Raw genomic sequence first — 17,788 nt, 5'->3', positions numbered from 1 at the left:
TAATTAGTGCACTCTGGTGAAACTACTAGCTTTACAACTTATGTTCTTGTGTTATACTTGTGACCAGTTGTAAGAGTTTCTATTCTCACAACTGGTTAGGCTTTTCTGTTGACTGCCTGTTCAATCAGATTGTTACTGTTGATGGCTTAGTGGCCCACATATCTGTAACAGTCTGGTTGATCTGAAACTTGGTGGAGGTAGTGATCCAGTTTGCTCTTCAAAAGTTCTATACTTCTTCCAGCAATGTTTCAAATACAAGAGGGTCCCACTTATACAGCTGGTTAGGTTTTGGGCTACCACTGTAAAGCAAAAATCACTATAAAGTGAAACATGGCCTTTTTTCACTTTCAAATGCATATAAATGCCTGATACTTTCGTTTTTTCTTTTTGGGCCATCCTGCCTCGGTGGGATACAGCCGGTTTATTGAAAGAAGATAAAAGCCTGATAACATGTTTACACTATCATATATTAAGTGAGCAATAGAGCTAGGCCTAAAAAATGCATATACAGTACACGCATTACTTATCTTAAAACATTTTCATCCTGAGCTTATAGTGAATGGTGAATATATTGTAAGAAATCTGAATAAATGAAGAATGGGGTATAATTGAAAATTGCTGTATTAGTGAAATGCTGTAAAGCAAAGTACTGTAAAGCAGGTCCCTCCTGTATCTGCTGGTAGCAGGTTGAATAGTTGTGGACCATGGATGTTAACACAGTACAGTATTCTTTTATTGTGCCCATGACTTCCCACTGGATTAATTTTACACTTCCTCCCATATCTCTCACTCCAGTACATTGTTGTGGTAGTAGTATGTAGATGTAGAATGCCCTCAAGTATCTTCCATGAATATAACAGTTTAAGATATCGCTCTTCTTCATATCAGAGAACATTCAAAGTACAGTATCTTGAGGCATTCCCAGTAATTTAAATGATTTATTGGCTCTTTGCAGGCAGTAAGTAATCTATGTACTTGTTCATAAAACAGTGCTAGGACACCAAGTGATACATGTATTTCATTCTATAATGTGTGGAAACCTAGCTCTGATATACCAGCAGTTGCTTCCTCACATGTACAAAACAACAAATATACTAGCAGTTGCTGAATCACTGATACTCAGTAGCAGCTCATAGGGCCAGTAATACCTATACTATTGTGCCGCATCAAACTTCTATTTTTAATCATATTTTATCTCGTTGCAACAAAAAATTAAAAATTAGCTATTCACTGAAAACAACATACAACAGATTTTTTCCTGTAATATATTTGTCAGTTGCAAATTATTTTAGTGTAAGGTTGATGAAGTCATACGTCAGGCAGTGAGCATCTGGGGGACTGCAGCTCCGCAGTTCCTATGGACGAGCCGCTACTGCTGATACCCAGCACCTGAGCACCAGTGGTTGCTCAGTGGAAGCAATGTTTCTTACTTCTGTGAAGCACCATACATTAACTAAAAGATGAGGATGGGATATATTGAGGAAAATCTGGCACTGAGGATTTCTGAGCAGGTTCAGCAGCTTTGGATGTTGATAAATTCTTGCTTTGTTCAGTTTTCTTCAGATACTTTTCTTTAGCAGGCCTGACACTTGTCTGCTTTATCACAGAATAAATTTCTTAGTAACAAGCAAGGGCATTAACCCTTTCAGGGTCCGTACCGTAGATCTACGCCTTCACGTTGAGTGTCCAAACCATAGATCTACGCCAAAATTCTAGCGCCGTCAAATTTAGCGCAAAAGCGCTCATAGGCCTACATGTGAGAGAACGGGTCTGCGTGGTGGGTGTGCGCCATAAACAAAAAATCTAGGCGCCCGCATAGCATTGTGGGAACGCCGGCTCAGTTACCCTTGTTCACCATGCCTCGTCGCAAGTCAGCTCTCACTCCCCGGAAAATTGGGACTCTCCTCTTCCTATCAGATAGTTCTGACACTGATGGAAGTGGAAATGAAGACGAATTCTACGGCTCTGACCGAAAAGAATGACCAGGATATCGACAACAGTGCAGAGCACCCTGACGATCCTCAACCTTCTACCTCTGGTGTGGGCACTCGTGACTCACGGTCGGTTGTTCCTCAACGCAAGAGAAAGCTAATATTTTCGCATGGCCAGGCCTCTGACTTCAGTAATGATGATGATAGTGACGTGGATTGTGATTTTATTGCGCTCGACGATCATTCGAGTAGTGATAGTGAGGAATCATTCACCAGTGAAGCATCGGTATGTTCGCCACCACATGCGCTCGGGTAGTGTACCCTATGCTGTGCCCAGGGGACGGAGTACATCCCGGAGTACATCCTGGAATACATCCCGGAGTACATCCCGTGGCCCTACACCAGTTTTAGGTAGTGATAATGAGGATGATGTGGCTACACTTGGCATGGATAGACAACAGGCATCAGTGGATGGTGGTAGTGGTGGTGGTAGTGGTGGTGGTAGTGGCACCGCCATGCGTGACTCACCAGCCCACGCTGTGACCCACGCTGCTGACTCGTAAGTTCAAGGACGAAGCGGAGCGTCAGCCACCCCCCCCCCACAACCACAACCACCCGCACAACCAGCCTATGATGTCCAGTATCCACCAGCAAACCGTATGTGGGATTGGCAGCAAAATCCCAATTTTGTTCCCAAGCCTCACCACTTTGATGACTCTCAAAGTGGAATTCTACCTACTTGTCCCCTTGGAACCACGGCCAATGAACTGGAATTCTTTGAATTATTCTTTGACCAGCCATTGATGGAAACTATTGTCAGGGAAAGTAATAAGTATTTTGAGTACACCATGGCAAATACAATCATATCACCACAGTCAAGACTACACAGGTGAAAAGAGATGACTGTTGCAGAAATGTATTTGCTTTTTGCAACAATAATGCTTATGCCTCATGTCTATAAGCATAATATAAAAGCATACTGGTCCACAGATCGGCTAATTTCTACCCCGGTCTTCAGTGAAATCATACCAGTGAACAGGTTTATCTTACTCTTACGTATGTTGCATTTCTCTGACAAAACCAGGCCTGACAGAAGTGACAGGTTATACAAGATTAGAAATGTTTTCATGTATCTCAAACAAAAGTTCAGCATATACTTTTATCCATTCAAGAATCTTGTAATTGACGAGTCTTTGATTTTGTTCAAAGGTAAGACTGTCATTCAAGCAGTATATACCGAGCAAGAGGAAACGCTTTGGTATAAAACTGTTTGTACTCTGTGACTGTGACAGTGGCCTGGTGTTGGATATTGTTGTATACACGGGAAGTAAAACATTGAAAGATACCAAGATGTTATTGGGTATCTAAGGTGACGTAGTGAGAAACATGATGGCACCTTATCTTGGTAAGGGCCATACATTATATACCGAAAACTGGTACACAAGCCCATTACTCGGTGATTTCATGTGAGTGAACAAGACAGATGTGTGTGGCACAGTGCGTTCTAATCGTAAACATATGCCCAGGCTCAACGCAGGTGCTTGTGGTGATGACGTGCAGGCGTTTACTGCCAATGACATCATGGCATTACGGTGGCATGACAAACGAGATGTCACATTGTTGACAAACATTCACCGTAATGAAATGCAAGACAGTGGCAAAGTTGATCGAGTGACTAATGAACGTATTCAAAAACCAGTGACAGTGATTGATTATACACAAAACATGCGCTTGGTTGACAAATGTGACATGCAGATTGGTTTTGTTGACTGTGTTCGTAAGAGTTACAAGTGGTACATGAAACTTTTCTTCCATCTCATGGACATTTCTATGCTCAATGCATATAATATGTACCAAATAAAGACTGGCAACAGACCACCGTATGGTGAATTTTGTTTGTCTGTTGTCAGACAACTCAATGAAGTACCAGGTAAGAACACCTGCTATACAACAAGGTCCTCGAATTACTCAGGATATACCCAAGCGTTTGAGGAGGGACGGTGATCATTTCATAATACAGCTTCCTTCAGCTCAGAAGAAATTTGCTCAGAAGAGATGCATCGTCTGTGCACAAACAAAACGACGGCAACAAAGACGCAAAGACACTCGGTTTATGTGTGAGGAATGTAAGGTGCCTCTGTGCATGGTGCCTTGTTTCAAGGAGTTCCACAAGCTCCAGCAGTTCTAAAACCATGTCCAGTGATTGTAAATATGTAAATATATGATAGAACATTAGTATTATACAAGATTTGTGCATGTTTATTGTAATAAACAACAGTGGTAAACAATAATATGATAATAACTTTAGTGCGGTTATTGTGTTCAATACAGTGAGTTTATATATATACATTATATACAGTATTGGTCTCTCAGGCCCCAAATGTTAGTAGGAATAGAAAAAAATTGGAAAAGAAAAAACTTAAAAAAACGCTAAATAATGTAATGCGCGTATGTGGAATTCGTCGATGTTGCCGCCACCACATCATTTTGGACAAACTTCTTGGCACTATATCTCGGTAAGTACTGATCAGAATTTTGTTTTTTGTCTTATTACCTTCACAAAAATATGCTCTTTAATTATGTAAGAAAAAAATATTTTTTTTTTTTTTAAATTTCTTGGACACTGGAGCACCACTTCAGATTTTGGCCTTGGACTCTGAAGGAGTGACAAATCTTGAGAAGTTTGACTCTTGGTTCTCAAATACTGTCAGTCCATTTTCAAACATCCTAAATCCCTCATTCTCTTGAAAGGGAAATGTTCAACAGCCACATCTTCAGTACATATGTGCAATATGTAATAAATCTTTATTACATATACTGTATCATGCCACTGTATCATGTTAGATTTAGCAAAACTAAACAAAAAATCCTCATAAATATTCACTTTACTGACTTAAACAATTCTCTTGAAAGATTATGATGTATGGATAAAATTTAACTCCTAAACTGGGCACTGGGGAGGGGGTGTTATCCGTTACATCCCTGTATATTTTTTGTTTCATGATTATAGAATACTGAAAACAGATAATTACTATAAAGAGATACCTTAATTAAAACCTCTCACTAGCAGAGTAATAGGGAGAAAGGGTTGTAAAATAATGCAAATTGTCCACAATTCCTGAATTATGAAATATTTCATGATCATCTGGTTGTCTTCTGAAACAGTGGACTTGGTCTGCTGATGGAGAAGATAACCAGACATTAAAAATACAGGTAATATAGCCCATAGTGTTACAGTATTGTTTTGTATAGTCATTTTATAGTACTGTATATATTTTTTTTTTTTATTATCACACCGGCCGATTCCCACCAAGGCAGGGTGGCCCGAAAAAGAAAAACTTTCACCATCATTCACTCCATCACTGTCTTGCCAGAAGGGTGCTTTACACTACAGTTTTTAAACTGCAACATTAACACCCCTCCTTCAGAGTGCAGGCACTGTACTTCCCATCTCCAGGACTCAAGTCCGGCCTGCCGGTTTCCCTGAATCCCTTCATAAATGTTACTTTGCTCACACTCCAACAGCACGTCAAGTATTAAAAACCATTTGTCTCCATTCACTCCTATCAAACACGCTCACGCATGCCTGCTGGAAGTCCAAGCCCCTCGCACACAAAACCTCCTTTACCCCCTCCCTCCAACCCTTCCTAGGCCGACCCCTACCCCGCCTTCCTTCCACTACAGACTGATACACTCTTGAAGTCATTCTGTTTCGCTCCATTCTCTCTACATGTCCGAACCACCTCAACAACCCTTCCTCAGCCCTCTGGACAACAGTTTTGGTAATCCCGCACCTCCTCCTAACTTCCAAACTACGAATTCTCTGCATTATATTCACACCACACATTGCCCTCAGACATGACATCTCCACTGCCTCCAGCCTTCTCCTCGCTGCAACATTCATCACCCACGCTTCACACCCATATAAGAGCGTTGGTAAAACTATACTCTCATACATTCCCCTCTTTGCCTCCAAGGACAAAGTTCTTTGTCTCCACAGACTCCTAAGTGCACCACTCACTCCTTTTCCCTCATCAATTCTATGATTCACCTCATCTTTCATAGACCCATCCGCTGACACGTCCACTCCCAAATATCTGAATACGTTCACCTCCTCCATACTCTCTCCCTCCAATCTGATATTCAATCTTTCATCACCTAATCTTTTTGTTATCCTCATAACCTTACTCTTTCCTGTATTCACCTTTAATTTTCTTCTTTTGCACACCCTACCAAATTCATCCACCAATCTCTGCAACTTCTCTTCAGAATCTCCCAAGAGCACAGTGTCATCAGCAAAGAGCAGCTGTGACAACTCCCACTTTGTGTGTGATTCTTTATCTTTTAACTCCACGCCTCTTGCCAAGACCCTCGCATTTACTTCTCTTACAACCCCATCTATAAATATATTAAACAACCACGGTGACATCACACATCCTTGTCTAAGGCCTACTTTTACTGGGAAAAAATTTCCCTCTTTCCTACTGTATATAATTTACAGTAATATTATTTACTTTATTATTGAGAAGAGACGAGATGTAAACTGCCATAATTGATAGTGGTGTTTCACAATAACTTTTATTGAGTCAGAGGAGCTGTAAAGCTCTACTAGTAAAAGTAATGTAGATGGCTGAGAAGACATAAATTTCTGAGAACCACATATTTTCTCTTGGCACTACCACTTGCTTTCGAAGCCATTGTTAACCTTTACACGGTCCAGACATATACTATATACATTCTCTCGCGCAGCGCCCCGAATATTTTGAATTTTTTTTTTTTTTTTCTGGAAAAAAGAGCACTTTTTTTAAGCGTTTTAGAATAAAAAAAAATTAGAGTCAGTACTTACCAAGATATGAGGCCGTGAAGTTGGCACTTGGCGATCGAATCGAATCGAGGACGACGAGAGCTGTCGTAAGATGGGAAGGAAGAAGGATAAGGAAGGATGGAAATAACTGGAAAAGGATAGGGAGGAGGGGAAGAGGAGGAATCAAGGCAAGTGGCCCAACCACTTTGGGACATGTGGTACAAAAGTACTGGAGACGTAGATAGAGAGGCTTGACTGATGTCATTGCTTGGCTCACTAGGAGAGGATGGCAAAGGCAGCGGTAGGAGCTGGGAGTGTCAGAAGGCAGCAAGCAGGATGAGTTGGTTATGGTCTTAAACCGTTCATCAGTGCGGTAAATTGTTTTCGAGAGAGTTGTATCACACTTATGGGAGAGCTGAAGTAGTATTCGTTGGTTTGGAGTTGGTGGAGTATCTGGTTGTAGGTAGGGAATGGTCTTTCTTCACTTTGGTACGATACAGTGTTGTCTTGGAGATGTTGGACGAGTTCTAGGCGAGTCATACTTGCAGGGTATAGCCTCGTGGTGTAGAATATGAGTCCTTTGTGTTTAACCCATGGTGTTCCAGGTAATCGACGTGAGCTAAGTAGAGAAGGCGGTGGTGGAGTAGAGGAAGGTGGTGTTGCTTCGTTTTCAACTTCAGTAGACGAATTAGAAGATGTTTCTGGTGGTAAAGCTTCTGATTGGTTGGATTCAGTGAGAGGTGGTGGCAGTGGAGGCTTCTCATTGGTCGTTGTTGGATTGATGTCACTAGTTGGTGGTGTTGATGGAACTTCTGCAGAAGAGTTGGCGATTAAGTTTTTGGTGAATTTGAGAATTTCTTCAGAAGGTGGAGATGCTGGAAATGCAAATGAAGGCATGTTATTTAATGCAAATAACTCGTTGATGGTAGAGTTAAATAATCCAGGTACAGCCATGTTTTGCATATGAGCGTATAGTAGACAGTAGTGAATCTTCGTTACGTCACATGTTGGAGGAGTGATGGTAGTGGTGGTGGTGGAGGCAGGCTGAGTAGATGCTTGAAGTAATTTTGTAGTGTCTGCTTGTATTTTTGCAATTGCTGCATACGTTGGAGTGTTGCTAGTAGGTTTTTTCTTTGCTGCATCTTGTGTTTTCTTCATAATATCCTTTCTTGTAGGACATTTTGCTGCCAGTGTATGGTGATCATTACTCTTGCAGTTTAAGCACGCTGGTTGTGTTGGAGCAGCAGCGGTGCAGGAACTAAAGGTGTGTCCCTCACTACCACATGTAGTGCAGAACTTCTTGTCTTTTACTGGACATGCTTTGGTGGTGTGATGGTATGAATAACAGTTCCAGCAATGTTGGATGTATTGATATCTCTCTGCTTCATTGTAGGTAGGGCTGATGTAGTAGTAGTAGACAGCAAGACCTTCGTTCAGTGCAGTGGCAGCCATGTTCACGTCGGCAATCACCTGACGGCAACATGGAGTACTGCCGCTTGCAGAAATTCTACACATTTACCATTTTCTTCCATTTTTTTTTCATTTTCTTGGTTTTCATTACATGATAATTATGTTTTATAGTAAACCTTTTGATTTCAATGCCAATTGTTGTTTATACACCATTATATACGAAATTATTATCATATTGTCATAAACATACATGTACACACTGACAGGTGATTTTTCACACCTGACTGAATCACATTCTATTATCTACAACTATATACAAGTACACCTACAATCCGACTTACGACCGAGTTCGGTTCCGAGAAACCGGTCGTAAGTCGAAATGGTCGTAAGTCGAACTTTACTACTGAATATCAACAAAACATTTTTGTAATGACTTTATTTTATTGTTTTATTTTGGTATTTCATGTTTTACTTTACTTTTTATGCTGTTAGTACTGTATTTTATACTGTAAGGTTTAGGATAAACACTGTGTACAACACAAATAGCTGTTTATTTCCCAGAAATTTGGCATAAAAAACACAGTCATAAGTCGAGTGGTCGTAAGTTGGATGGTAGGTGTATTTACATGTCCCACTTATGTTTCTAGAATTTCATGATTGTATGATAATCCATGAAGCATGGATTCATACAGAGTGCTACCCCACACAAGTGACAAATGAATTGTGTGTTCTTTCACTCTTGGGGTCATTTTTTGGTGGCAGCACACACAACACACTTTTTCTGGGAATTCTTCTTTGGGATTGGTGGTATTGGTACCAGATAGTGACAGAAGTGATTCGGTCCGGCACTTCCCCCACTGGCTGTGGTTGTGGGACAAGTCACTGTTGAGAGGCAGGTACAAGTGTGGTACCATACTTTCTTGCTATCTGTTTGACAACATTCAGAGAGAATTCTGTAAAACGTTGTCGTTTTCCGGTCTTTATTTCATACATGTTGAATGCATTGAGCACTGCAATGTCTACAAGGTGAAAAAACAGTTTTATATACCACTTGCGACTCCTACGTACACAATCAACAAACCTTATCATCATGTCACACTTGTCAACTACAGTGGACCCCCGCATAACGATGGCATCACATAGCGATTATTTCGCATACCGCTTACTTTAATCGCAAAATTTTTGCCGCGCATACCGATTAAAAACCCGCTCACCGATTTTCGTCCGAGACGCGTCCAATGTGCGCCCTCAGCCAGCCTCACATGTGCCGCCCGTGCCATTGTTTACCAGCCAGCCTCCGCGGTAACATCCAAGCATACACTCGGAATATTTCGTATTATTACAGTGTTTTCGGTGCTGTTTCTGGAAAATAAGTGACCATGGGCCCCAAGAAAGCTTCTAGTGCCAACCCTACACCAATAAGGGTGAGAATTACTATAGAAATGAAGAAAGAGATCATTGATAAGTATGAAAGTGGAGTGCGTATAGCTGACCTAGTCAAGCTGTACAAGAAACCCCAATCAACCATCGCTACTATTGTGGGCACCAGAAAGACAATCAAGGAAGCTGTTCTTGCCAAAGGTTTAACTGTGTTTTCGAAACAAAGATCGCAAGTGATGGAAGATGTTGAGAGACTCTTATTGGTGTGGATAAATGAAAAACAGATAGCAGGAGATAGCGTCTCTCAAGCGATCATATGTGAAAAGGCTAGGAAGTTGCATGAGGATTTAATTAAAAAAATGCCTGCAACTAGTGATGATGTGAGTGAATTTAAGGCCAGCAAAGGTTGGTTTGAGAGATTTAAGAAGCGTAGTGGCATCCATAGTGTGATAAGGCATGGTGAGGCTGCCAGTTTGGACCACAAAGCGGCTGAAAAATATGTGCAGGAATTCAAGGAGTACATAGAAACTGAAGGACTGAAACCTGAACAAGTGTTTAATTGTGATGAAACAGGCCTGTTCTGGAAGAAAATGCCAAGCAGGACCTACATTACTCAGGAGGAAAAGGCACTCCCAGGACATAAGCCTATGAAAGACAGGCTTACTCTTCTCATGTGTGCCAATGCTACTGGTGATTGCAAAGTGAAGCCTTTATTAGTGTATCACTCTGAAACTCCCAGAGCGTTCAGGCAAAAGAATGTCCTCAAGGATAATTTGTGTGTGCTGTGGAGGGCAAACAGTAAGGCATGGGTCACTAGGGAATTTTTCTATAACTGGTTACACCATGCATTTGCCCCCAATGTGAAAGATTACCTAACTGAAAAGAAATTAGAACTTAAGTGCCTCCTGGTGTTAGACAATGCCCCTGGTCATCCTACAGACGTGGCAGAGCGACTTTATGGGGACATGAGCTTCATTAAGGTGAAGTTTTTGCCTCCTAATACCACTCCTCTCCTGCAGCCCATGGACCAGCAGGTTATTTCCAACTTCAAGAAACTGTACACAAAAGCTCTGTTTGAAAGGTGCTTTGTAATGACCTCAGAAACTCAACTGACTCTAAGAGAGTTTTGGAGAGATCACTTTAATATCCTCAATTGTGTAAACCTTATAGGTAAGGCTTGGGAGGAAGTGACTAAGAGGACCTTGAACTCTGCTTGGAAGAAACTGTGGCCAGAATGTGTAGACAAAAGGGATTTTGAAGGGTTTGAGGCTAACCCTGAGATGATTATGCCAGTTGAGGAATCCATTGTGGCATTGGGAAAGTCCTTGGGGTTGGAGGTTAGTGGGGAGGATGTGGAAGAGTTGGTGGAGGACAATGAAGAACTAACCACTGATGAGCTGATAGATCAACTTCAAGAGCAAGAGGCCAGACCTGGGGAAACTGGTTCAGAGGAGGGGAGAGAGAAATTGAAGAAGTTGCCTACTACAAAGATTAAGGAAATCTGTGCAAAGTGGCTTGAAGTGCAAACCTTCATGGATGAAAATCACCCTCACACAGCTATTGCAAGCCGTGCTGGTGATTATTACACTGACAATGTTGTGAAACACTTTAGGCAAGTCATAAAGGAACGAGAGGTACAGGCCACTATGGACAGATATCTTGTGCGAAAGAAGTCCAGTGACTCTGAAGCTGGCCCTAGTGGCATTAAAAGAAGAAGGGAAGTAACCCCAGAAAAGGACTTGCTACCTCAAGTCCTAATGGAAGGGGATTCCCCTTCTAAACAGCAAGAAGATAATGCTCTCCCCTCCTCCCATCCCATCAATCATCACCAGATCTTCAATAAAAGTAAGTGTCATGTAAGTGTGCATGCGTTTTTCAGTTTGTGTGTATTAAAATTAACATTTCATGTGGTAAAAAAAAATTTTTTTCATACTTTTGGGTGTCTTGCACGGATTAATTTTATTTCCATTATTTCTTATGGGGAAAATTCATTCACATAACGATTATTTCGCATAACAATTACCCCTCTTGCACGGATTAAAATCGTTAACCGGGGGTCCACTGTAGTTTCATACTGTACGTATAGTCCACGACAGCAGCTGGCTTTACAATAGGTTCATTGTCGAACCTGCTCAGTCTGTCTGTTTGTACCATCTCGTTTCTGTGGATGGTTGACAGCATTGTCACGTCCCGTTTGTCATGCCATGTCAGTGCCATGATGTCGCTAGCATGAAACACTTGCACTGCACCTTCAACACTGCCTCCACTGAACCTTGGCATATGTTTTCCATTCCTTCTCACTGTTCCACATATATCAGTATTGTTCACATGTAGGAAATCAGCGAGCATAGGGCTTGTATCCCAGTTGTCTGTGTACAATGTATGGCCCTTGCCAAGGTATGGTTTCATCATCCTGCAAACAACATCACTGGAAATGCCCAACATCCGTCTGTCATCATCGAGTGTGTTTCTCCCGGTGTATACAATAACATCCAACACAAGACCACTCTCACAGTCACACATAACAAAAAGTTTTATACCAAAGCAATTATGTTTGCTCGGTATACATTGCTTGAATGACAGGCGTCCCTTGAACAGAATCAAGGGCTCATCAACAACAACGTTCTTGAAGGGATAAAAGTATGCACTGAATTTCTGCATCAAATACATAAACACTTCCCGAATTTTGTATAGAAGGTCATTTCTGTTTGGCGTGTTTGTCTGAGAAGTGCAACATTCATAGCAACAGAGTGAATCTGTTACAGGGAAGGAGGTCACGGAAAGCTGGAGTACTGATGAAGTGGTTTGTGGACCAGTAATTATGTATATTGTTCTTATAGATGTGACATAAGCATGACAGTGGCAAGGAATAAATACATTTCAGCCACTGTTGTCTCTTTCCACCTGTGCAGCCGTGATGATTCTCCATGAGAATCATCATGACATATCGGTAATAACTGTTTGTCTGGGTCACTATCAAGTTCATTATAGGCTCATCAAAGTACAACTGGAAATAGTCTAACTCTGTAGACTCATTCGTTAGGGAACATTCTGGCTGGATACCACTTCCACTCGCATCAAAACCACAAGGCTGTGGTACGAATATACTTTGTGTCCAGTTCCACTCACGATCACATGGTGCAGGGTGGACCTGGGGCGTGGGGCGAGGGGGAGCAGGAGGAGGGACAGGAGAGGAGGCAGCACATGGTTGAGGGGATGCCGGGCAGTCCTTTGTCTGTCCACCCACCGCGCCATGTGGTCCAGGCACCATGCCGCCACCACCACTTCCTCCATCCCCGCATACCTGCCTTCATGATCACTTTCACTATCAGTGGCCGAGGTTTTGGATCGTGACCTGCCACGACCCTTGGTGATTGCATATGGCACACTGCCTGAACATAGATGCCGCCGCCTAAAAGTACGCTTCACTGGTGAATAATGAACTTCACTATTGCTAGACGAATCCTTGGATGGCATAAAATCAATCTCATTGTCACTTACATCACTTTCACTATCACTAAAACACCGGGAAAATGATAGTTTCCTCTTGCGAAGTTGCCTATGGGTAACACTCGCCACTCCAGAGGTGCTTGGCCCAGGGTCTTGTGTGGCCACGCTGGCCATCCCAGAAGTGCTTGGCCTAGGGTCTGCTGTGGCCACACTGGCTACAACACAGGTGCTTGGCCCAAGGACAGGTGTGGCTACCCCAGAGGCGATGGGCTGAGGGTCATCTGGGTTATCGTCGACATTTTCACTAATTCATTGAATATTACTGGCCCCATTGGTGTCAAATCCACTAAACTCATGATCTATATCACTTAACTCGAATAGTAGAGTGTTAATACGACAAGGCGTGAGTGAATCATGAGGATGTGCCATGATGCTGACCCAAAATGGAGCTGAATGTAACTGGACCTACCATGTGGTGCCCAGGCATCCCCAATTTTTTTTCATACAGCACACACTGAGTGTACACACCTATTCCCTCATGTCTAGGCGACTCAGGTCTATCATGCCAATTTTGAATGAATGAAAAATTAAACGTATATATACATTTGGGGCGCTGCGCGAGAGAACATATGTGCACGTTTGGACCGTTTAAGGGTTAATTGCACATTACTTAACCCTTTGACTGTCGCAACCCCAATTCTGAAAGTGTCTCCCTGTGTCGCAAAATATTAAAAAAAAAAAAAAAAAAAAATTCTTGTGAAATTATAGAGAACCTTTTCCTGATGGTAATGACACCAAAAGTAAGAAATTTGATGGAAAACTTACGGAATTACACTCTCATGATCTTGGCGATACATACGCATCAGCAATTTCGCCCACTTTGAGCCCTATTTTCAGCCAATTCCATTATGCCAGTTGACCAAACTCATAACTATTTCTTTAGAACTGCATTTGTTCTATCGACTGAGTACAAGAAACCATCCATTTACCAATTTTAACTACCCAATAAAGGGGTCAGAAATTAGCAATTTGGCCAATTTCACAAAAATTAAAAAAGATGCCAATTTCAAAATAAGGTCCAGAATAAACAGTGCAGACATTCCTGGCACTAAATTAACATTTTCTCTGTTCATTAGTCAGATTTCCAGGCCCCTCTTATATTATTCTTGCTTTCTATTTTGAATTTTTATTCACACAAAAATTAGATGATTTACTGTTATGCAGACTACTGCATTATTGTAAAAATGGTATAAATAAAATCAGTGCACATGTGAAAGAATAACAGACTCACCAGTTGACTTGTATTGGACTCGTGGCGTGATTTGTTTACTCCTGAACATTGGCAAAAATTGAACATTTCTGCTAATTTGAGCTCAATTTCAAGGTCCTTTTCATTGTGAAACTAATCAAAAACATCTCTATTTCTGTAATATGTCTTCCATTCTATCAAATGAGACCAAGAAAATGAGAATATAACCTTAAATACTATACGAAAATACACCTCAAATTCGGCGTTTTAATCCAAAAACACGGTCGGAGTTTTTTTTCTCATTATGAACTGCATGCAGATTAACCCCTAAATGGTCCAAATGTATATATACGTTTTCACCCCCAGTGCCCGGAATATTTAGAAATTTTTTTTTTTTTTCACTGAAATAGAATTTTTTTTTTAAGTGTTATAGAATTAAAATAAAATTAGGATCAGTACTTTCTGAGATATGAGGCTGCAAAATTGGCACTTAATGCTCACCTGATGGCAACATCAAGTCCTGCTACTTGAGGAAGTGTTGCCGATATACCAATTTTTCTCATTTCTATTATTATTATATAGAATTTTCATGTTCTGATAATGACAATTTATTGTAGTTCTTGGCATTTTATAACCAATTTTTGTTCTGACACTAATGTTAGGTACTGAAATTGTACTCAAATTTTCACAAAGACATTGACAGGTGGACATTTACACTTGCCTTGGTCATTTACTATTGCCTAGGATTTTTTTTGTTTTTTGTTTTTTTTTTCTTTTCAACAAGTCGGCCATCTAGGAATATATGCAAGTATTTATAGGTCCCAGCAATGTTTTGGATACATGGGAGTATAGAAGAAGAAGAAGGAAGGAGGAGGAGGATGAAGAAGGAAGTATAATTGTATTTGTGTGTACCTGTGAGACAGATAAAAAGAGAAAGAGACAGACAGAGACAGACAGACAGACAGACAGACAGACCCTAAACTTGGGGCTAACATCACTTTCCTCTTAAAAGGGGAGTGTTAATATGACATTACATCAGTGAATCCTTGGTGTTTGCCGCAGTGTTTGCTTGAGCTGGCACTCAATTTAACTGGCGCTCCCACAAGGTACTAAGTGGTACCAGATTTTTTTAATATGGTGCACACTGAGTCTTAAGACCCATTCTATGCTGACCAGGCATCTCAAGCCAACTGTGCCAAATTTGGAGGCAGGAAAATTAAAATGTATATATACATTTGGGGCGCTAGCGGTAAGAACATATATATACATTGGAACCGTTTAGGGGTTAATTACTCTCGTTATAACTCAAATTACTTGCAACACTGTTCTCTTGCGAGGAGTAACATGACCCATGACTGGTACACGCTGGTTAAACATCTGCTTGTAATTACTAGAAGTGGAAGTGAACAAGATGCTTGCCCCTTCCAAGAGGGCTGGGCCCCTCAGGGCTGAAAAGGGCTGAAGGGGGCTGATACCCCCCTCCTGGAGAAAATTTCTCCACACCACTTCATGAACAGCAAGAAGACAACTTCTATACAAGATAGGCAGCAAACAGCAACTACACATTGGCTGTACCCTTCTCGAGAACATCATTTCATTGAGATATAAAGAATATATGTGAACAGTATTTAGATAAAGATAGGGAAGTTTTTATTGCATTTATGGATTTAGAAAAGGCATATGATAGAGTGGATAGAGGAGCAATGTGGCAGATGTTGCAAGTATATGGAATAGGTGGTAAGTTATTAAATGCTGTAAAGAGTTTTTATGAGGATAGTGAGGCTCAGGTTAGGGTGTGTAGAAGAGAGGGAGACTACTTCCCGGTAAAAGTAGGTCTTAGACAGGGATGTGTAATGTCACCATGGTTGTTTAATATATTTATAGATGGGGTTGTAAAGGAAGTAAATGCTAGGGTGTTTGGGAGAGGGGTGGGATTAAATTATGGGGAATCAAATTCAAAATGGGAATTGACACAGTTACTTTTTGCTGATGATACTGTGCTTATGGGAGATTCTAAAGAAAAATTGCAAAGGTTAGTGGATGAGTTTGGGAATGTGTGTAAAGGTAGAAAGTTGAAAGTGAACATAGAAAAGAGTAAGGTGATGAGGGTGTCAAATGATTTAGATAAAGAAAAATTGGATATCAAATTGGGGAGGAGGAGTATGGAAGAAGTGAATGTTTTCAGATACTTGGGAGTTGACGTGTCGGCGGATGGATTTATGAAGGATGAGGTTAATCATAGAATTGATGAGGGAAAAAAGGTGAGTGGTGCGTTGAGGTATATGTGGAGTCAAAAAACGTTATCTATGGAGGCAAAGAAGGGAATGTATGAAAGTATAGTAGTACCAACACTCTTATATGGGTGTGAAGCTTGGGTGGTAAATGCAGCAGCGAGGAGACGGTTGGAGGCAGCGGAGATGTCCTGTTTAAGGGCAATGTGTGGTGTAAATATTATGCAGAAAATTCGGAGTGTGGAAATTAGGAGAAGGTGTGGAGTTAATAAAAGTATTAGTCAGAGGGCAGAAGAGGGGTTGTTGAGGTGGTTTGGTCATTTAGAGAGAATGGATCACAGTAGAATGACATGGAAAGCATATAAATCTATAGGGGAAGGAAGGCGGGGTAGGGGTCGTCCTCGAAAGGGTTGGAGAGAGGGGGTAAAGGAGGTTTTGTGGGTAAGGGGCTTGGACTTCCAGCAAGCGTGCGTGAGCGTGTTAGATAGGAGTGAATGGAGACGAATGGTACTTGGGACCTGACGATCTGTTGGAGTGTGAGCAGGGTAATATTTAGTGAAGGGATTCAGGGAAACCGGTTATTTTCATATAGTCGGACTTGAGTCCTGGAAATGGGAAGTACAATGCCTGCACTTTAAAGGAGGGGTTTGGGATATTGGCAGTTTGGAGGGATATGTTGTGTATCTTTATATGTTTATGCTTCTAGACTGTTGTATTCTGAGCACCTCTGCAAAAACAGTGATAATGTGCGAGTGTGGTGAAAGTGTTGAATGATGATGAAAGTATTTTCTTTTTGGGGATTTTCTTTCTTTTTTGGGTCACCCTGCCTCGGTGGGAGACGGCCGACTTGTTGAAAAAAAAAAAAAAAAAAAAAAAAATAAAGAATAGCTCAAATACCTTAAACAGAAGCTCTCCTTGTAACTTCTCCACATTTCTTGCACTTTCTTTTGCCTTAGCTTCTGCTTCAGCAGCAGCATTTGCTACCTGTGAAAAAATAACAAGGGTACCATTTGTTAATGTTACAAATCTGGAATCATTTATCATTAATTCCTGTTTACAATCACACACATTTCCAATACTGCATTTCAACATATTATGAAAATAAATTCTAATATCTATGGTTTCTGTGTAAAATGTAACAGTCCATGATGCACAACATACTAAATACTACATTTGTTATGAATCAGTTGCATATTGTGAAAACTGCAATGGCAAACAAACTGCTGACTTAAACTAAAACACCCTACAAAATGAGCCTTTATTGAAGAACATTTCACTAAAATATTTACTAGACAGCAGCAGGCTTATGCAAGTGTGTCAGATCAGAGTGAAT

At 41.0% G+C, this 17,788-nt stretch overlaps 1 protein-coding gene across 4 annotated transcripts in view; it reads right to left on the bottom strand.

The window, feature by feature from the left end:
• Positions 1-17,788, bottom strand: part of LOC128687410 (uncharacterized) — a gene marked incomplete at its 3' end in the record, with an annotated part of 165,677 nt that overhangs the window by 117,518 nt on the left and 30,371 nt on the right. For all 4 annotated transcript variants that reach the window (XM_070092752.1, XM_070092754.1, XM_070092755.1 and 1 more), the window contains 1 exon segment: positions 17,353-17,439. In XM_070092752.1, the coding sequence (XP_069948853.1) occupies positions 17,353-17,439 (87 nt within the window).

The sequence above is a fragment of the Cherax quadricarinatus genome, chromosome 40 (assembly GCF_038502225.1).
Source record: "Cherax quadricarinatus isolate ZL_2023a chromosome 40, ASM3850222v1, whole genome shotgun sequence".
Taxonomy (NCBI): Eukaryota; Metazoa; Arthropoda; class Malacostraca; order Decapoda; family Parastacidae; genus Cherax; species Cherax quadricarinatus.
The sequence above is the reverse complement of the archived record's forward strand: the minus strand, read 5'-3'. Positions and strand labels throughout refer to the sequence as shown.